This window comes from Barbus barbus, assembly GCF_936440315.1.
Source record: "Barbus barbus genome assembly, chromosome: 16".
NCBI classification, from domain to species: domain Eukaryota; kingdom Metazoa; phylum Chordata; class Actinopteri; order Cypriniformes; family Cyprinidae; genus Barbus; species Barbus barbus.
The window spans coordinates 27376281-27398330 of NC_136744.1; the positions used below are offsets into that span (position 1 = coordinate 27376281).

The 22050-nt window shown below is 39.5% G+C and overlaps 1 protein-coding gene across 2 annotated transcripts; it reads left to right on the plus strand.

Annotated features, from left to right (window-relative positions):
• Positions 1–1773: 1773 nt before the first annotated feature.
• Positions 1774–6833, plus strand: LOC306882555 (pre-mRNA-splicing factor syf2). 2 transcript variants are annotated; one of them, XM_079437278.1, is made up of 7 exons: positions 1774–1826; positions 2099–2197; positions 2627–2752; positions 3668–3785; positions 4019–4109; positions 5453–5551; positions 6400–6833. In XM_079437278.1, exons 1-7 carry the CDS (start codon positions 1809–1811, stop codon positions 6563–6565), a joined length of 717 nt encoding a protein of 238 aa, XP_079293404.1. In that variant the 5' UTR covers positions 1774–1808; the 3' UTR covers positions 6566–6833. The 2 variants fall into 2 exon arrangements, with proteins under 2 accessions (XP_079293404.1, XP_079293405.1); XM_079437279.1 differs by having other exon boundaries at positions 1783–1826; positions 2113–2197; positions 6400–6818.
• The last annotated feature ends 15217 nt before the right edge of the window (positions 6834–22050 follow it).

Here is a 22050-nt window from a genome sequence, read left to right on the forward strand (position 1 = left end):
GAAGTTAATTATTTAAAAATCATACAATGTGATTTTCTGGATCAGGGTATACTTAGTATACTTTATTCATAACCCTGTTTCTGCATCTTTTTTCTTTTCTATACAAACGTTTTCAGCATCTACAGAAAATTTCACATGTAACAAACAAGAAAAAGCAGACCTAAGCAAAATAAACGAATAAATAAAATAAATACAATTATGCATGTAATTTTATTAATAAATATATTAAATTGTGTGTGTATAATTTAAAGTTAATAATAAAATTAAACAGAAAAATTTATAAGCTGATGGAAGCAAACTAAAACTCATCAACGGAATAAAAAATATTGTTTCAAAAATGTCATATTTTTATTATTGCTATTTATTATTATTTGCTGTCTTACTAATATCAAAGAGTATTGAAGACCAAGAGGCGAAACTCTGATGCGTTTTGGGTAACAGACACTAGATAGCATTACTAGGTGGTGTGTTCTGATTGGCTACTGAGTTTTTGATTGACAGAAGTGAAGGCGTCAGTGTTGCGCCCCCAGTGTGGATGTGAGCATCTCTTAGCGGCTTCCTATTTCATTTTAATGATATAAAATAATATATAAATATTTTTATTATTATTATTATCAGTATTGTTCTGCTGCTACACTCCACTGTTGAGATGATTTCTTAGGAATAGCACAGTGAATGATATCATCATCATTATCATCAATCATCGCCGTTATCAGGATACTCACGGTCAGTTGTCTTGATTTAGACAACTGACCGTGATCATTTCTGGACCTGGTTATCTACATACAGTTATAGCCTTCAATTAGATCATATTTGCTTCGATTAGTTCATATTTCCCCCCAGCACATAGCGTAATGTACAGTACTAAATGAACTGTATCTGATGCTATTTTACAAGTGCACTCTCAATAACTGCGCTGTCAACCTTGGCAATGTAAAGCCTTTTTAACCATACTTTTTCTGTGTCCAGATTTGATTAATAATAATGCAAAAATGGTCACTTCAAATTAAAATTTGGAGGGGGGGGGGGGGGGGGGGGGGAACAAACAAACTTTGACAAAAAGTAGTCTTTAATAATGCCTAAATATGTATCCTAATACATACAAATAATTATGACTGAAATCTGTTTCCAGCAACTAGGGTATACACAGTCATGGATATATAGGGCTATACAGCCATCTAATGGTTACACAACGGTATTACAGATGATACATCTGTGTGAGTGTGTGTGCTCGTGTGAGAGATCCTGGAGCACAAAACCAGTCTTAAGTCGCTGGGGTATATTTGTAGCAATAGCCAAAAATACATTGTTTGGGTCAAAATAATAGATTTTTCTTTTAGGATATTAAGATCATGCTCCATGAAGATATTTTGTACATTTCCTACTGTAAATATATAAAAACTTAATTTTTGATTAGTAATATGCATAGCTAAAACTTCATTCGAACAACTTTAAAGGCGATTTTCTCAATATTTTTATTTTTTATTTTATTTTTGCTCCCTTAGATTCCAGATATTCAAATAGTTGTATCTCAGCCAAATATTGTCCTATATTAACAAACCATACATCAATGGAACGCTAATTTATTCAGTTTTCAGATGATGTATACAAAAAAAATGACCCTTATGACTGGTTTTGTGGTCCAGGGTTATATATATATATATATATATATATATATATATACACACACACACGTATATTCTTTGCTAATATGGCATGGAAACGTATATGAAAGCGGAACTACATATTAGGTCATTAGATCTCAGTCGAGCTGAAATGTGTGACGTACTTCCGCTTTGAAAGAAGCAATGGCGTCTAGCGCAGAGGTAAGCAAAATAACTAACTTTAAGAGTTAACCTAACAGGTGTCTTTATTGTTTATATATTATAGATTATTTTTGATAAGCAATCTTTAAGGTACTGGTGAAATGATCGTTTTAGCGTGTCGTTTTTCAGAACGCTGTTCTTATAGTCATAGCTAAAGATGCTAACATCAGTCTCTGTGTGATTAATGTTGTTGATAAATGTGGCATGTGAGATTTCACTGATTGTGTTTTAGCTATCATTATTAAGCCTTGTATGCGGTACATTGACTGCAGGTTGTTGCTCCCAGCAATGAAGAGGAAAGCACAGACACTCCAGGAGCATACAAGAGAGAAGAGAGACTCAGAAAGTTCAGAGAGCTTCATTTCAAGAGGGTAACTACTACACAGTTTACCTCGCATCAGTGGAATCCATAAGCAAAGACTATTTATTGACTATATATATATATATATATATGTCTATATATAAGGGATTGCCCCTTGAGATGATCCATCAATGGGGGTCCCTCAAAGACATTTGCAGACATTTATTTTTTTATTCATACACCGCTCAAATTTGAGATTTTGGGCTATGTTGCTTTACCCTATCCCCCTGTGGTATCTTGCCTTAAGAGGAAGACATGACACTAGTGGTGATCCATGTGTTGAATCCTTGATATACATCATGTGAAAGGAGCTTTAGCGTAGTTGGTGTAGACTCAAAGCAAACTCTGTGCTGACATTGCAAGCCATTGACACACAGCACAATAGAATCTGCTCTATTAACATGCAGGTGTATGAAATGTGCTTGCGTTCTGTTGATAGAATGAGGCTCGTAAGATGAATCATCAGGAGGTGGTGGAGGAGGACAAGAGGCTGAAGCTGCCGTCGAACTGGGAAGCCAAGAAAGCCCGTCTGGAGTATGAACTCATAGTGGACCAAAAGAAGAAGGTACAGTATCAGGGTTTAAGCCTGTCGTTTCTACTAAAAATAATAACACAAACACTTCGTGCTGTTTGTGAATGGTCACACATAGTAACCAAACTCACAAAGCTGCTTAAGTCAAAGCTGACACACTGTTTTAAAAGTTGTTTAAGTTGTACTGGTGTATTATAAGTTGTACCATTTTAAAAGTCATGTTATGTATTATATTTACATGTTTTCTGATGTTTTAAGATGAACGAGCTGATAAATGATATGCTCTATCTGAGCAAAAAGCACTTTCTTATATTATAGTTATGTTTAACTATTTAAAGAATCTAAATTTAGTCCCCAAAGATCCAAAAGTCGATGTATTTTGATTGTGTCTGATCATTTTAAGTATCAAAAACACTCGGAGTTGCAACAAACATGCAAACCAATTAAAAAAAAGTTTAGAATTTTGATTCTGAATAAATAAATTTTGTGTGAAATGAGTGTTTATGTTTACATTTGTTTTTTCGGTCAGAAGAAGTCAGCTAGAATAACTCTTTTATATTTGAATATATTTTATAATGTAATTTATTCCTGTGATGCAAAGCTGAGTTTTCAGCATCATTACTCCAGTCTTTGTTGTTAAAAACAGTTGTGTTCCTTTCCTTTTTTTTTCAGGATTCAGAAAGCTCAAAAGAACAGCATTTATTTGAAATAGTTATTATTTCCAACATTATAAATGTCTGTCACTTTTGATCAATTTAAAGCATCTTTGCTGAATAAAAGTAGTAATTTTAAAGCCCAACCCTTTAGTGTATTTGCTGTCATTTGGCCTCTCTGCTCTTTATGTGCCAGTATCGGCCATTAAAAGCCCCGTATCAATCAAGCACTAATTCTGATTATGTGGCTTGTGAGGAGGAGTATGTAAAGCTGTGAATTGTGTTTGTTTGTCAGGAGTGTGCGGAGCAAGGTGAGGACTACAACCGTGTAAAGCTCCTGGATATCAGCGCTGAAGATGCAGAGAGATGGGAGAGAAAGAAAAAGAAGAAAAACCCAGACCCAGGATTCTCAGGTATGAAACGCTCGTCAGGTTAATGAGGAGCCTCACTGATTGGCTGAGAGTGAGAGGGAATGTGATGCTAAAGGCATGCAGAGCTTGTTACTCACACCTGGATATCATTGGTTCTGGTAATTCTTATAATTTTCCTTCTGCTTCTCCCTGTAAGAGCCCCTTTCCCCTCTCAGACCCCCACAGCTGGATGTGTGTTTGTATTCATCTCTGTATGTGTGTGTGTGTGTGTGTAGGCTATGCTGAGGCCCAGCTGAGACAGTACCAGAGACTGACGAAGCAGATCAAGCCAGATATGGAGAACTACGAGAGACAGAGAGAGGAGTGGTGAGACTTTATTTCTACTTCCGAAAGATACACACGCTAGTGGAGCTGGCTGTTTTTAATACTATGGACTGATACTGGAAACAGCCACTATCGGTAGTTCCTGTATGTGAGACTGCCTGAGTAATGACTTTTTATTTTGTCATATGAAGACTTTCTGTCTAATAGTATAAATAGCAATTATAACGTTCCCAGTGAAGATAGATATTTAAAGGGAAAATTAAAATTTAGACCAATTTTGGTCCCCAATGATAATTTCTGATTTAGAGACAATGATTTTTTTAACAAATATTGTTTAAAATTAAAGCGTTCGTTTCATTTCCTAGTTGTTTTTTTCTGCACAGGTTTTCTGTTACAAAGTTTGGAATCCTTTAAAATGAAAAAAAAAATCTTGTTAACCAATGCTACATTTCTTTGATCAAAAATACAGTAGTATTGTGAAATATTATTATAATTTAAAATAACTATCTTCTATTGGAATATTTTAATCTGTCATTTATTCCTGTGATCAAAGCTGAATTTTCAGCATCATTACTGCAGTCTTCAGTATCACATGATCCTTCAGAAATCATTCTAATATACTGATATACTGCTCAAGAAATATTTCTTATCATTATCAATGCTGAAAACAGTTGAGCTGCTTAATATTCTTGTTAAAACTGTGATTTTTGGTCTTTAATGAATAGAAAGTTCAAAAGAACAGTATTTATTTTAAATCCTTTTAGGACATTATAAATGTATTTACTGTCACTTTTGATCAAATTAATGCATTAATGTATTAAAATCTTACTGACCATAAACGTTTGAACAATAGTGTACATAAAATAAACACAAAATGTAACAATTTATCCATCTATCTGTAAGGCATATAAAGCTTCACACTCCCAAAAATCAAGCAAAAAAAACTAAATAAAACAAATTAACATTAAAATGACAGTCGACGTTCCTTCAGAATTCACATTAGAACTGGAAATTTGCATCCTGTTTGCTGTCTTGATTCAAATTCATTCATTATCAATTTGGAAAATATTTGTGGAAACTTTGATACTTTTTTTAGGGTTCTTTGATAAATAGAAAGTTCAAAAGAACAGCATTTATTTGAAATAGTAACAGATATTAACAGCAAATGAACTTAAGATATTTTCTGTGACTGTGTAAAATTGCTGTTGTAAATAACTACAAGTGCTGTAAACAGGAAAGACTATTTGCTTCAAAAATCTGTGTTTTTATGATTATAAGAAATAAAGCCTAAACGAAGCGCAAAAGTCCAATTTTATTGCTGTTCTCCTTGTAAAGTTCTCTATATAAAAAAGCTGATGATTTGCACGTGTCTCTTTTGCTCCTAGTGGAGAGGATTTCCACCCCACCTCCAACAGTCTGATTCACGGCACTCACGTCCCGTCTAAGGAGAGCGTCGACCGCATGGTGGACGATGTGGAGAAACAGTAAGAATCTGTGTTTGTGTTCATGGCACGCAGGGATTCTGTTAGATTTCAGATCTTACTGCAGAATCACCTGCATATAGCGGCTCTTCTGAATGTGATGTTGCTGCCAATTTTAGAGCGCTCTGAGAGCACGGCCTCCTGTGTTTGTTCCTCGCTCCAGATGTGTTTGTGCCGTTGCGTGCCTGTTGCACATGGATGTGTGCGCCGGCGAGGGTTTGTTTATGCGTGAGACGGCATTCTTCTATTTTGGAGGAGCTGCTTTTAGCTTCTGAGAGACATTAGACAGGGCTACAGCTGCCAGATCGTGACGCACAAACATGCTTTGAAGATTTTTGAAGAACCGTCTGTGGGTATGTGGGGGGCATGTGAGTCCCTTTGATGGACTTTGAAAACTGACATTGTCTGTTGAAGCATCAAACTGGGAAATGAATGGCTGAGGAGTACAGCTGGGTAATATAGTTGATGTTTGCCTGATGATTCTGCTGGCAATACTCTGAGTGATGTGATGACTTTAATGTGCTGTTTTTGACCATTGTTTCCTAAAGTCAGTGTCATTTTAGTATCATTTATCATATTTCTGAATTATTTGAAGTAACTTATGTTTTTAATTTTAGTTTCAATAAATATTTTGGGTTTGTCATTTTATTAGCTTTGTTTTTTATTTAAATAAAATTTTATAAATATAAATTATATAAATAATAAATAGCCTTAATCTACTTTATTTCGGTTGATTAAAAAAAAAATTCTTGTTCATTTAGTGAAAAACAGTTTCCAGGGTGTTTTATTTCTTGCATTCAACATTCATTCTTGCATGTGTAATCTCCATAAATGTCTCCTTGTGTGTTTAGGATTGAAAAGCGTTCGAAATACAGTCGCCGCAGGGCCTACAACGACGACGCTGACATCGATTATATCAACGAGAGAAACGCTAAATTCAACAAGAAGGCTGAACGTTTCTACGGCAAATACACCGCAGAGATCAAACAGAACCTGGAGAGAGGAACAGCCGTGTAACTAGGGAGACTGTTACTATGGATTCCACCCCTCCATCTGCCAAGCAACCAGATATCATGTACAAATATTTTTAAGAAATTCTCCTTTGAGATTCTTCTTCTCTGTAGTGGTCATGTGAATTATTATAAATGTTTTCTTTACAAATTTAATCTTTATTTCAGGTAAAACTATTTGCCTGCAGTGTCAATGTTTTACTGTGTAAATTCATTCATTTCCTCTGCAGTTGACCAACTTCAATAAAAACAATTATATGAAAAAGAGTGACTTCACGGTGCCTTATGATGTAGTCTAAGCGAGTTTATGCCACAGCATTGGTGAATTGTTGGTTAACAGATGTGACTGGATAGTGTTTTGTTGTTGTTTAATGCAAAATCGAATTTCCAAGATGGTATCTGGACAGCACTCTCATGCAAAGTGATGGTCATGTTGAAAACATACTGTTTGGAAAGCAAAGTATGGAGACCCATACTCGGAATTTGTGCTCTGCATTTAACCCATTCAAGTGCACACACACAGCAGTGCGTAGTGAACAAACACAAACACACACCGTGGGAGCAGCGGGCAGCCATTTATGTTGCGGTGCCCGGGGAGCAGTTGGGGGTTTGGTCTCTTGCTCAAGGGTCTCACCTCAGTCATGGCACTGAAGGTGAAGAGATCGCTGGATATTCACTCCCCCCACCTACAATCCCTTCCGGACCTGAGATTCGAATCCGCGACCTTTGGGTTACAAGTCCAACTCTAACCATTAGGCCACGACTGCCTCATGATGTGATGAAACAATGCCTCACGGTTTAACTTATTGGTTACAGTTTTAATCGCAGTACACAGTAGACAATAGTTTAGTTATAGACAATAACTGCAAGGTTATGAAGTAGTAGATTTGAAGGCATTAGAGTTCAGAGATGTGCCATGGGGTATTTCACTGTTTTTAATGTTAACCAAAACTATTAAAAACGTTTTAATAATGGAAATAGCGCTGAAATAAAATATAAATACTACACTGTAAAAAATGGTGTAGTACTGAGAAATGAATTTCACAATGACTAGTAACATCAAAAATTTTGAAGTAGATGAAAAAAAAGTGAAAAAAAATTCAAGAAATATAGATAATAAATACAAATAAATCAAACTAAAACTTGTTTTAACACTAATAAAACAAAACTAAAGCACATAAACACTTTTTTACTAAAAATTTAATTATTACCGAAATTTAAATTGAAAAGAAAATATGAAAGCTAATGCAAAATATTAATAAATGCTATAATAGTTTACAAGTAATACCAAAATAAACACTGTGCCATGTTCTTTCTGAAGTAGTTATGGTGGCTAATTCTACTGTGCATTTTAGAGGTGAAAAGTTGTTAAAAATGAGCACAATCATGTGTCAGCTATGTATGAATTGAAATTAATTGACTCCAGACAGTTTTATTTAGCATTACTGGAATATAATTGAGCACCTGAGGTGCATGGCCACATTTACCACCTTTATTATAGCATACATTGAGAAGAAAGATGACACGTGATTAAGCGACTGCATCAGTGAGTGCGAGAACTCAACGTGATCATTTATCTTTTGCATGAAGACTCCTGCAACATCAAAGTGTCAAAAGACTCAATTATTGCGTTATCTCCATCATCTGCTGTCAGGCCTTGTTGCCCTCAAGCGTCGGGGGATAAGAGAAGAGGCTTGTGACCTGAACCGACTTCAAAGTGATTCAGAAATCTTCCCAGACTGCCACAATTCGTCTTTTTCTTAAAAAATTTGCAGCACTTTCTAGTATGATTTATTCTGCTGTTGGAACATTCCTGTGGCTACGCCCACATCATGGGTTCAATTTCCAGGGAAATGTATAACTTGAGTATAAGTTGCTTTGGTTAAAAGTGTCTGCAAAATGCATACATGTAAATAATTTAAACAAAATGGTTCATCAGATGTGCAAAGTGTTTCATATTAATCAAGACCTCATCAATAAGACCCTGTTTAAATCTACAAGCTAATATCTTCCTCTGAGGACTGCAGAAGCCTATTTCCACCAAGCAATAAAAACTAATAAAGGTAATTGTGAGTTTTTATCCCACAATTCAGACTGTCTCGCAATTCTGAGTTTATCCCAATTCTGAGATATATATAGAAAATTGCGAGATAAAAAGCTTTTTGGGACTCTACCGTTTTTCTCTGAATTCTGTTTACATTTCGCAATTCCGTCTCTTGTTGCTACCACAAAATACCAAATTAAAAAGGCAACTGCAACTTTTTCTCAAAATTCTTACTTTTCTTTATCTTTTTTAGTTTATATCTCGCAGTTCTGCATTTGTGTATTGGAATTCTGAGTATATGTCTCACATTTCTGACTTTTTTTTTTTTTTTATTCCATTCCAGAAACAAGCTTCTATAGAGGCCTGTATAGCACTGAACGTGTATCAGAGATCTGGCATCTGCATAAATTAATATGTTATGAGTTATCCTGGTGGGGGGAGCAGTGGTTATTGGCTTTGGGCGGTGTGTGCTTTCAAAGCTCGGTGTGTTGAGAATTAGAGCCATGCCGTGTTTATGACTTCCTGCTTTGTTCTCAGTGGCAGTATTGGCTGCGGGTGATTAGACAGAGGGGGCCACACAAATCAAACCCTTTGATATCTGAGCTGCTCATTGGGAAACTTTGACTTCATATTGAGCCCTTTTTTCAAATATGGAGAAATAAGGCTTCCATTGAGAGCTGAAGAATGCCATTCAACAGTTTCTCCTCAAATCCACGTGCCACCATCCACTAGAGCCTCAGTCGTGAATGAAACACTGCTGGAGGTGTTTTTTACTGGTTAACTCAGACTCAGAGTGACACACATCTGTCATGTCTGACTGGTGCCTACTTATGATCCCATTGGCCATTTAAATCATTGGAAGGACGTCTTGACCTGTTTACTAGCAAATGAGGATTCATGGAGAATTGTGTTGCTTAACCTTAGGCTTTGCTGTCTCTCTGTTTGCTTATCTTGGATATGAAGCCAAATATAATATCTTGGTTCAAGAAACACATGCATGTTTAGCATACTACTTATACAATATCTGTGATATGCAATATGTATGAAGATGCACTACTGTTTAAATGAATGGAATCAGTAAGATTGTTTATGCTTTTGAAAGAAGTGTATTCTGCTCACCAAGGCTGCATTTGTTTGATCAAAATCAGTAATATTGTGAAATATGATTACAATTAAAAGAACTGTTTTAATTTAGCTAAAAACTGTTTTTAAAATGTAATCCTGATTATCTTTTAGAAATCATTCTAATATTCTGATTTGCTGCTCAGTATACATTCATTATTCTTATCAGTGTTGAAAACATTTTCGTTCGCTTGCAAAAGTATTGCGTTCTCCAAAAATATTATGTTCTCCCAAGAAACGTCTCGGTTACGTATGTAACCCTCGTTACCTGAAGGAGGGAACGGAGACGTCACGTCGGGTTGACCGAAGAATTGGGATCTCGCTTAGAGAGACCAATCCACTTCGAGTGTAACTAAACAAGCCAATGGACATTGGCATGCGATCATTGCATATTCAGCTTTTCGCTGAGGAGCCGAGCCAGCGACGGGACGTGACGCCTCCGTTCCCTCCTTCAGGGAACAATGGTTACATACATAACCAAGACGTTCCCTTTCAGTTGGTAACTCCGAGTCGCGACGGGTGACCGACGAATTGAGATCCCTACCAAAGGGCCACGGATACTGCCCCTTCCAGTGTGCCTGTGGAAGCCTCCTGCGCCCCTACTTTTTGGCGCAGGTCAGGGCTTACCACAAGAAGACCAGCTACTGTGCTATAGCACTACCCACTCAGTAAGATTGGATAACACTGGGAAAACGTACCCGTTCCACTTGGAACAGGAATGCTGCGGAAGCCCAACCCTCCCGAAGGAGGTTCAGAAGCACTTACGCATATGAACAAACCACTTAGGTGCATATTGAAGATTAGAGGTGATTGTAGCTTCTTGGATAATGGCAGAACATCTGCTGGGGAAACACAGGCTCGGAGGCTACACCGTGGACTTATATAGATTCCAAGAAGGTCTCTACATATGGAACCCAGCCCTCTACCGGTTCTCACGGATTCATCGAGTGAGGGCCTGACGCTGGATGCTCCGCCACGTCTGGCTGCCGAGGGGATGGAGGAGCTCGACAGGGTCTACAGTACGGACTCTCTGGAGCAGTTTTAGTAAGCCGACCCAAAACCGGAGCCTATCAGTGCTTCTACCCGTTTGAGGTGAGAACACAGGAGGAGACCGGTTCCACACGAAGGCTATAGAATCTAGCGAACGTGTTAGGGGTCGCCCAGCCCACAGCTCTACAAATATCTGCCAGCGAGGCGCCACGAGCCAATGCCCAGGAGGATGCAACACTTCTAGTAGAGTGGGCTCTCAACCTGAATGGGCAGGGCACACCCTGTGCCTGATAAGCCAGGGTGATGGCGTCCACTATCCAGTGGGCCATCCTCTGCTTGGAGATGGCATTCCCCTTCTGCCGGCCTCCGTGACAGACAAAGAGCTGGTCTGAGGTCCTGAAGCTTTGAGTCGTGTCAACGTAACATCTCAATGCTCACCAGCTGGTCCCTGAAGGGAGTAGTGGGAACCTTGGGCACATAGCCAGGCCGGGGCCTCAGGATTACCTGGGAATCAGCCGGCCCAAACTCTAGGCACGAATCGTCGACCGAAAATGCGTGCAGGTCCCCTACACTCTTGATGGAGGCCAATGCCAGCAGGAGCAGAGTCTTCATTAAAAGAAACTTCAGCTTGACTGTCTGCAAAGGCTCAAATGGGCCCTTCTGTAGTGCTCTGAGCACTAGAGACAGGTCCCAAGAGGGTATAGAGGGGGGCCGTGGAGGATTTAACCTTCTCGCCCCCCTAATGAACCTGATGACCAAGTCATGCTTCCCCACCAACTTCCCTTCCACGGGGTCGTGGTTGGCAGCAATTGCAGCCACATAGACTTTAAGGGTGGAGGGAGACAGCCTTCGCTCCAAACCCTGCTGCAAGAAGGACAGCACGACTCTGATCGGGCACTTCCGGGGTTCTTCTCGATAAGAAGAACACCGATCGACAAACAGGTTCCGCTTCAAGGCATAAGCATGTCTCGTAGACGGCGCTCTCGCCGAAGTGATGGTGTCAACTACCTCTTGGGGTAGGTCACCTAGAACCTCCGCGTCCTGTTCAGGGACCAGACATGACGTTTCCAGAGGTCTGGACGCGGGTGCCATAAGGTGCTCCGTCTCTGAGTCATTAGATCCTTCCTCAGAGGAATCTGCCAAGGAGGGGCTGTCACGAGGTGCATCAGTTCTGGGAACAAAGTCAGAGTGGGCCAGTACGGCGCCACAAGCAGGATCTGCTCCTCATCCTCCCTGATCTTGCACAGTGTCTGTGCGAGAAGGCTCACTGGGGGAAACGCATACTTGCGAAGGCCCCACGGCCAGCTGTGTGCCAGTGTGTCCGTGCCGAGTGTTCCCTCGGTCAGGGAGTAAAACAACTGGCAATGAGAGGTCTCTAGACATGCAAACAGGTCTACCTGAGCAGGTCCGATACATCTCCAAATCAGCTGGACCATCTGGGGATGGAGTCTCCACTCTCCGGGGAGCGCAGCTCGTGACAGCTCGTCGGCTGCCTGGTTGAGCAAACCCGGAATGTGAATGGCACGAATGCGACGGGAGCGTAGACCACCTTGTCAGTTGATGTACGCAACGGTCGCAGTGTTGTCCATGCGGACCAGTACGTGCTTGCCTCGTAATCGCCTCTTGAGACAGATCAAGGCCAGGCGTACTGCCAGCAACTCTAGGCAATTGATGTGCCAGTGCAATTGGAGGCCCATCCAAACCCCCGACACTGAAAGCCCATTGAACGTGGCCCCCCAGCCAGTGGTGGAGGCATCCATGTAAACCACAGCATGCCTGGAGACCTGTTCCAGGGGCACTTCCGCCCGGAGAAACGAGAGGTCTGACCACGGGGTGAGAGTTTGGTGTGACTTGAACCCGGTAAGTGCCGCGTTGCCACACCCACCTCGGGACTCGGCCATGAAGCCAGTGTTGAAGCGGTCTCATATAAAAAACAGCCCCAGCAGTGTGACTGCCGCCGCAGCTGCCATATGCCCCAGGAGCCTCTGAAATTGTTTCAGTGGGACCGCTGTCCTGCTCTTGAACATATTCAAGCAGTTCAACACCGACTGAGCACGTTCCTGCATGAGGCGTGCTGTCTCATCGACCGAATCCAACTCCATACCGAGAAAAGAGATCCTCTGCATCAGGGAGAGTTTGCTCTTTTCCCAGTTGACCCGAAGGCCCAACTGGCTGAGGTGCGAGAGCACCAAGTCCCTGTGTTCGTACAACTGGTCCTGAGACTGAGCCAGTATGAGCCAGTCGTCGAGGTAGTTGAGAATGCGAACTTTCGTGAAGACACAGGGCGACAGGGACAGCCTGAAGGGCAGGACCTTGTACTGATATGCCCGTCCTTCGAACGCAAACCGCAGGAATGGCCTGTGGCGCAGAAGGATTGACACATAGAAGTACATGTCCTTCAGGTCGATCGCTGCAAACCTGAAGATGCGTTTCTGCATGAGCATCTTGAACGGAAGCTTGTGAAGGGCCCGGTTGAAGATGCGCAGATCCAAGATTGGTCTCAACCCACCACCTTTCTTGGGTACAATGAAGTAAGGGCTGTAAAACCCCGTCCTCATATCGGCTGGATGGACCGGCTCTATCGCATCCTTCGCCAGGGAGACTGCGATCTCTACACGAAAGACAGGAGCATCTGCCGCCTTCACTGAAATTAAGTGGACGCCCCTGAACTCTGGGTCGCCCGTCTCAGGGCTTCTTGCTCTTCTGCTTGCCACCAGGTTTGGCGGGGGCCTGGATGGGCAGGGCGGCTGCCCTGCGACCGGCTCCACGGCGCTACTTTGCTGGAGGTTGCTATTTCTCCTGAGAAACTTGGTGTTCTCTTGCAAAAGTACTGAATTCTCATCAAGAAACTTTGCATTCTATTGCAAAAGTATTGCTTTCTCCTGAAAAGCTTTGCGTTCTCTCGCAAAAGTATTGCATTCTCCCAAAAAGCTTTGCATTCTCTTGCAAACGTATTGCGATCTCCAGGGAAACTTTGCATTCTCTCACAAAAGTATTGCATTCTCTTGGGAAACTTTGCATTCTCTCGCAAAAGTATTGCTTTCTCCCAAAAAGCTCTGCATTCTCTCACAAAAGCATTGCATTCTCCTGAGAAACTTTGTGTTCTCTTGCAAAAGTACTGTATTCTCACCAAGAAACTTTGCATTCTCTTGCAAAAGTATTGCTTTCTCCTGAAAAGCTTCGAGTTCTCTTGCAAAAGTATTGCGATCTCCATGGAAACTTTGCATTCTGTTGCAAAAGCATTGCTTTCTCCTGAAAAGCTTTGCATTCTCTCGCAAAAGTATTGCAATCTCCTGAGAAACTTTGTGTTCTCTTGCAAAAGTACTGTATTCTCACCAACAAACTTTGCCTTCTCTTACAAAAGTATTGCATTCTCCCAAAAAGCTTTGCATTCTTTCACACAAGCATTGCGATCTCCTGGGAAACTTTGCATTCTCTTGAAAAAGTATTGCTTTCTCCTGAAAAGCTTTGCGTTCTCTCACAAAAGTACTGCGATCTCCTGGGAAACTTTGCATTCTCTTGCAAAACTATTGGATTCTCCCAAGAAACTTTGCATTGTCTGGAGAAAGTATTGCATTCTCCTGAGAAATTTTGCATTCTTTCGCAAAAGTATTGCATTCTCCTAGAAAGCTTTGCATTCTCTCACAAAAGCATTGCGATCTCCTGGGAAACTTTGCATTCTCTTGCAAAAGTATTGCTTTCTCCTGAAAAGCTTTGCGTTCTCTCGCAAAAGTATTGCGATCTTCTGGGAAACTTTGCATTCTCTTGCAGAAGTATTGCTTTCTCCCAAGAAACATTGCGATGTCTAACAAAAGTATTGCAGGCTCTGCAGGTTTGAGACTGTGCGCGGATTAGTCATATTACCTTCACAGCTGACGTGATTCGTTCAAAAATTCCCGCTCTGTAATTCTCCAGGTATTATATACTGCATAGTCCTTCTTGGTTGCACTTCTTTATAGTGCCATTCCAGTTTCATAAAAGCATAAATCAAATGATTCTTTTAAGTGAAACGCAGATGAGACAGATGCGATTATTTCAGTCATTTTCAGACCTGTCTGTGTGCTGAATGAGTTTCATTTGCAGGCTTCTGTGATAGTGATAGATGTTTTGAGAAAGAATCCAGGCGTAGGCACCGCGAGATTACACTCATGTGATGATCGCAAATAACCGCCCGGCATCCGTGGCATTACAGAAAGCGAATTAAACATCAAATACAGTTTGCCCGCGAGGGCTTACATGTACCATTTTCTCAAACTCAAGTGAAAAGGCATCTTGTGTGTGGCGAACAATGGCTTTCTTTATCTGCATCTTTATACACTTTTTTTTCCCAACTGTATTTCACTGTGTTCATAAGGATTCCTCTGTGGCTTTGCCAGGGCTTTCCAGACTCGAGGCCTGTGGGGTTTCCCTTTGGTAAACTGCAAGTGCACATCAGTATGGAGTGAGGAATAGCAGAACATGTGTGAATAGAAAAGAGATACAGACCTTGATCTGAAAGTGTGTGTGTGTGCGCACCTTTGATATTAGTGCATCTCTTATCAAGTGATCCATATCTAAAATGACCGTGTCCATCCCTGAGGCCAGGACATCTGATCTGTGATCAGGAACAGCTGTAGGATTGTCGGCACAGCTGACAGTACTGAGGTGAATAAACCTTATGCTAGATTACATCATCTGGCAAATGCCAATTCTGCTTTGAAAATCTGATTAAGTTTGATGTTAAAGTGTGTAATTATTTTGATGTTAAAATACTTTCTTCTGTAACAGTTTAATATACAGTGACAGCTATAAATAAAGCATTTGTAGATTGTAGAAGTGATTTCCACAAACATTGTGGTACTACCAACACACTGATCAGTCTGTTTGATCATAAGGTACTACAGACCTCATTGACAGAGATGCTTTGCACAAGCCAATCAATTCCTGATTCCATCATTTCTCACCCTACGTACCTTATCACTCAGAAATACATCATATTGGGGATTGTAATACATAGAAGAAATACATCACACTATAAAATGTCTTAAAGGTCTTTCTATAATGTCTTCAAATGTTTAATAAGTTAGCACTAACTAAATAGTTGACAACCTAGCAATACCGATATCCAGCGACACTTAATTTCAAGTTATGGCTGATAACCAATAAACGGCTGATATTGAAATTGTATTATGTCACAATAAATTAAAAATAAAATACAAAAACAAATAATCATAATAGACAAAAACATTATGGATATGACAATATAATTTGAAGAGTGTTATTGAAGTGTTTTTAATTGCACTATTAGCCTATATATGGATTTATTAACCACTACCGTTCAGATGTTTGGGGTCTGAGTTCAGTCACAGACATTTATAATATTACAAAAGTTTTGATTTTAAATAAATGTTGTTTCTTATTTCTATTCATCAAAGAACCCTAAAAATGTTTCCACAGAAATATTTTAGCAACTGTTTTCAATATTAATAATAATATCAAATACTTATTGAGCAGCAAATCAGTATATTAGATTGATTTCTAAAGGATCATATGATTCTGAATACTGGAGCAATGATGCTGAAAATTCAGCTTTGCGTCACATAAATAAATGGCATTTTAAAATAAATTCAAATAGAAAATAGTTATTTTAAGTTGTAATAATATTTCATAATATTAATTGTAGTTACTATATTATTGAACAAATAAATTCAGCCCTTGGTGAGAATAAGAGACTAAGAAATAAGAGAATAAGAAAACAAAAATCTTACCGACCCCAAACTGTTAGATGATGGCAAAGATAATCTAAATGTTAAAATAATGCATGTTCATTATATATCCAGTGTAAACCAGAACAATGAATTCAAAACAATTTCTAATATTGGCCAAAGAAAAAATATATATATTATGTGTCTCTGTCTCTATCTCTAAATATTAGGCCTATTTTAGTTGAAAACTAATGTATTCAGTCTGCTACAGTGTGTTTTCCAGTGAAACAGGGCATTTGAAGAAAAAAACAAATTAACTTGGGACTTGATTGTATCCATCAGGCATTGATTGGATTTTGAAGAGTGGCCATTACATCAGAATGAATTCAGGTGGTTGCATGAAAGGGACTGAAATTAAGAGGTAAGGAAAAGTAATATCAGCAAGTAACATTTGGATAAAAATAAATGAAGGCAAACATTTTTTTGTTGTTGAGAATAACTGATGAATTTTGCACAATAAAATGCATTTAAAAAGTTAAATGCACTTTTATGTTGACTCTAAATGGTTCCCACATGGCCCTAAATCTTCTTGCAAAGATTCAACTATTCCCAAGCAGGCTGTTTTCTGTCATTTGCATATATATTGGCTAGACACCTGTGGAACACTGTGTAATAGCGAATGTCTGAGAGATGCTTCATTCCGATCTTATCAACAAGCAGCAAAAACAAAAGACACAGATCCTTCAGAACGATAATGTCTCTTCCTGTGCTCCAAAACAAGCTTCATCAGATTTTGCGGTGAGTTGCACAACATTGATTTTGCTTTATTCGTGCACAAACAAATGTTACATAATCACCGCCAGTGAGTTTATGAAATGTTTTAGATTCTCTTCATTAAGGGTGGAGAGTAAACAGTCATGCTCATATAAACTGGTCACAGCTAGAGACCAGAAGAGACTTGAAAGTGGGCTAATGTGTAAACTCTATCATCAACACGTTGTTGATGCATCTGTTTAGGCACTAGATAAAAGGTGTGGGATATTTCCAATGCTCCATTTTTCTTCCAAGCTGACAATTGCACAAAAAAAAGGTTTTCGGTGCCAGGTGGAGTCAAGAGCGAACATGTTGAAAAGAGCAGCACAACATAGGTGTTTTGGCACAAGCTCTTAGAATACATGCTTAAAACACACATAGACAGGCGGCGGGGGAGAAACAAAGACTTTGACTTGCGCCTGTGCCAAACCAGCATTCATGCTGAATACAACTAGTGGATCTTATTACACAATAACTTATCAGACTAAAATCATTAATTAAAACCACCAATCACCTGAGGGAATCGTGCGGGTGGGAATGAGAGAGAAAACATTCCAGCTCATTAACTCTGTTGAGAAGGACTATTGCTCAGTCTCAAGACAACATGTCGGCGCACATCAAATGACTTTGTGATCACATCAAACTCCATTCGTGCCAGTGAATGACAGTTTGATTGAATGAGCTGATTTGTCAGTTTAAGAATAAAAACAACAGGCCACTGTTTTCTGTGCTACTAGTGTCACCAAACGGTGATTGTTGTTTTCATTTTGTCAAAAGTTACTATTGTGTTGGGATGCACAACTCTAGAGGACTGTTCACTCCAGGTTATCATCATTATAAACCCTGCTAAACCCCAGGTAAAGGTGCATTTTCACACTTGTAATTTAAATGCAGGATTAGCACCATCCCTGTATATGCTGGTTGGGTATGTTTTGAAGCATTGCTGCTGGTTTGAGCTGGTTTAAGATGGTCCTTAGCTGGTCATGTGCTGGTCCTAAGATGGTCCTGAGCAAGAGCTAGTTTCTTAGGACCAGTTTTTTCAACAGGGATCTTTACAGCGTTGACCCTGCATTGCGGTGCCAAAAGTGCACAGTGTGAAACTATGCTTTGTAATATAACTTAATCAGGTTATTAACACGTTGGAAAATGAGGCTGTGAGGAATTGATTTAGAGTCTTTACAATGGCACTGTGGCACTATATATAAAGGTGCTATAGCCTATTGTGTATTTTTTACAACTCATGACTTTCAAAACGGTTTTATGAACTTTTTGTCTACTTAATTTTTTTTTTTCTGTAGAAAAATGTTTAGTCAACAGAACAGTCGGTATACTGTTAAACAATAATACAATCCATCAAACACACTGTACTTAAAGTCCCTCGCAAACTCCTTTTATTTAAAACCAAAAATTAAATATAGCGCTATACACTGACGTTACAGTTACAGGCTTACAACCAATCATCAACAATTGCTTCAGCGTTTGAAATGTAATATGTTGTCGTGAAATCTAGAAGAGACCGTTTTAATCTTACCTTTAAAGTCCACCGATATAGTCAAACAATTCAGGAAATATATATATATATATATATATATTACAATGCAGTTATTGTTGGTTTCCGGTGTTGTGCCCAATTCTGACCCCTGCCAGATTATTACTGGTAAATTTAGGGCAGGGTTCCTCAAATCTTTCCCTGGAGGGCCAATCTGCTGCAGAGTTTAGCCCCAATCCTGATCAAACTCACCTACCTGTGATTTTCTAATGATCTTGAAGACTCTGATTAGCAGCTCAGGTGTGTTTGATTAGGGTTAGAGCTAAACTCTGCAGGAATGGGCCAGATTTGAGGATCCCTGGTTTAGGGTTAGGTGTGGGGGAGGGGTTAGGATTAGGCAATCATATAGCGATTTCAACGAGAGGGGTAATAATTTGGCAGGGGGTCAAAAATGGCCGTAGCTGTATCCTTTCTAGCCACAATCCTGACCAACACATAGGCTAATTACTGTAGGTTTAGGGTTGGGGTAGGTGTAGACCAGGGGTCATCAAACTCGGTCCTGGAGGGCCGGTGTCCTGCAGAGTTTAGCTCCAACATGCCTCAACACACCTGCCTGGAAGTTTCAAGTATACCCAGTAAGACCTTGATTAGCTGCTTCAGGTGTGTTTGATTAGGGTTGGAGCTAAACTCTGCAGGACACCGGCCCTCCAGGACCGAACTTGGTAACCCCTGGTGTAGACGTTAATGAACCATAATTTGACAGGTAGCATTTTTCGTTGTCAAATTATACTTACCTACTGTTTTAATGGGAGGTAGCAAAATCTGATAGGACACAAATCGACAAAACACCGCAATGCATGCAACACGAGGTAACCCATGATTCCGTTTACCTGGGTTTAGAACAGGGGTGTCAAACTCAGTTCCTGCAGAGTTTTGTTCCAATCCTGCTCCAAAACACAAACCATGTATTTTTCAAATAAGCCTGAAGGACGTGATTAGCTGGATCAGGTGTGTTTGATTAGGGTTGGAGCTAAACTCTGCAGGGTTGTTGTGGCCCTCCAGGAATTGAGTTGACACCCCTGGTTTAGAATGACCCAGGGTTAACTATTTTGAGTGAGAAAAGTCCTTCTGTTATGTATGTAGCTATCATTAGCGACTGATTAGCTTCTCTGATATCAACAGCGATTATAGAAGGTTGATCTGGTTTGTAATAACTACTGTAAAATATTTTCCTTGAAAAGCTTTTGATATTTTGATGTGTGCCAGCCTCATCAACAACTACTGTGCACAGTGCAACAGCGCCACCCAGAGTCCTGAAGATGAAGATCAAGGTGTTCCAGCAAAACCCCCGTCATACTGCAAACATGATGTTTTTAATTAAAATCCTTTAAAATTATAAAATTAAATATTTTTCTTTAATTCGGAGAAATAGCTAAATATCTGTAGATTTAACAGGTCACATTTCATTCCAGAATCAAATTTATATACAGTATCTCACAGAAGTGAGTACACCCCTCACATTTTAGTAAATAATTTATTATATCTTTTCATGTGACAACACTGAAGAATTGACAAAGTACAGGCTGTTCCATAACTTAGTTACACGGTAAGTACATTTTATTGCATGTAAGTACAACGGCTACTACTAAATACTTAACTAGGTAATTACTTTGTATTATGGACACCTTAAAATAAAGTGGTACCCTAACAATATATTTCTCCCTCATTATTTGACCAAAATCCATATTGGATCGCAGTCAGAAGTTATTACAAACACTCAATAGTGATTGATAGTGACATTCAAGTAGAAGTGTTGTGTTAATTGCTTGAAGCTAATTGTAATTTCTCTGTTACCCATATATGATTATATTTCATTATGTATTTTATCAAATCACATAAGTTTGTAAGAAACAGTTTAATTTTCCAAAAAGATTTTTAATTATAGTAATATAATGTGCCACATGCTGATCAGAGGGATATGGGTGGTAATGCCGAAGTAAAGTAAAGCCACAACTTACACAACAGTGTTCAGATCATCTTTTTTCCTGACAAAATCAATATAATGCAATATTTCTATCTGCTGTATATAAGCTTTTCCATATTCCAAGCTTGTCTGCTGCACTGGGGACATCACATGTGCGAGTCGTGAAAATTATGAATTATAAATAAATCTAGGAATTATTTGATTGTTGGATTTTAAATCAGGCATCAAAAGTAACTAAGCTGTTTTATGGATGGTAACTGTTATATTATTACTGAAATCTTATTAGTAATTAGTTACACTACTAGTTACTGCAAAAAGTAATATTATTACAGTAAGTAAGTTACTAGTAACTTACTGCCTAACACTGCTCCTCACCTGGTTGCCGCCACACACACTTGACACCATCTGAACCAAATAAGTTTATCTTGGTCTAATCAGACCACAGGACAAGGTTCCAGTAATCCATGTCCTTAGTCTGCTTGTCTTCAGCAAACTGTTTGCGGGCTTTCTTGTGCATCATCTTTAGAAGAGGCTTCCTTCTGGGACGACAGCCATGCAGACCAATTTGGTGCAGTGTGCGGCGTATGGTCTGAGCACTGACCCGCCACCCCTTCAACTTCTGCAACAATGCTGGCAGCACTCATACGTCTATTTCCCAAACACAACCTCTGGATATGACGCTGAGCACGTGCACTCAACTTCTTTGGTCGACCATGGGGAGGCCTGTTCTGAGTGGAACCTGTCCTGTTAAACCGCTGTATGGTCTTGGCCACCGTGCTGCAGCTCAGTTTCAGGGTCTTGGCAATATTCTTATAGTCTACGCCATCTTTATGTAGAGCAACAATTATTTTTTTCAGATCCTCAGAGTTTAATACACTTGCTCCCCATTCACACCTGAGACCTTGTAACACTAACGAGTCACATGACACCGGGGAGAGAAAGTGGCTAATTGGGCCCAATTTGGACATTTTCACTTAGGGGTGTACTCACTTTTGTGGCCAGCGGTTTATACATTAATGACTGTGTTGAGTTATTTTGAGGGGACAGAAATTTATACTGTTATACAAGCTGTACACTCACTACTTTACATTGTAGCAAAGTGTCATTTCTTCAGTGTTGTCACATGAAAAGATATAAAATATTTACAAAAATGTGAGGGGTGTACTCACTTCTGTGAGACACACAATTTATAAAGACATGGAGGATGTACAGTATATGTGTGGGTGTAAATATGGCTCTGCCATGCTCTTGGTAGGTTTTGTGCTCACAGAGCATTATTGCTTACTGTAAAAGATTTTAAATAATTATCAAATAACTATGTGGAAAAGGCGAGTGAGCAATTCTGCAAATTCTGTAGCAGGTGATA

Bases quoted from the DNA above. Each gene is read 5' to 3' on its own strand.
- LOC306882555 (XM_079437278.1), top strand. The intron at 2,198-2,626 runs GTAACTACTACA...TTCTGTTGATAG, and splicing joins GAGAGCTTCATTTCAAGAGG to AATGAGGCTCGTAAGATGAA. The intron at 5,552-6,399 runs GTAAGAATCTGT...TTGTGTGTTTAG, and splicing joins GTGGACGATGTGGAGAAACA to GATTGAAAAGCGTTCGAAAT.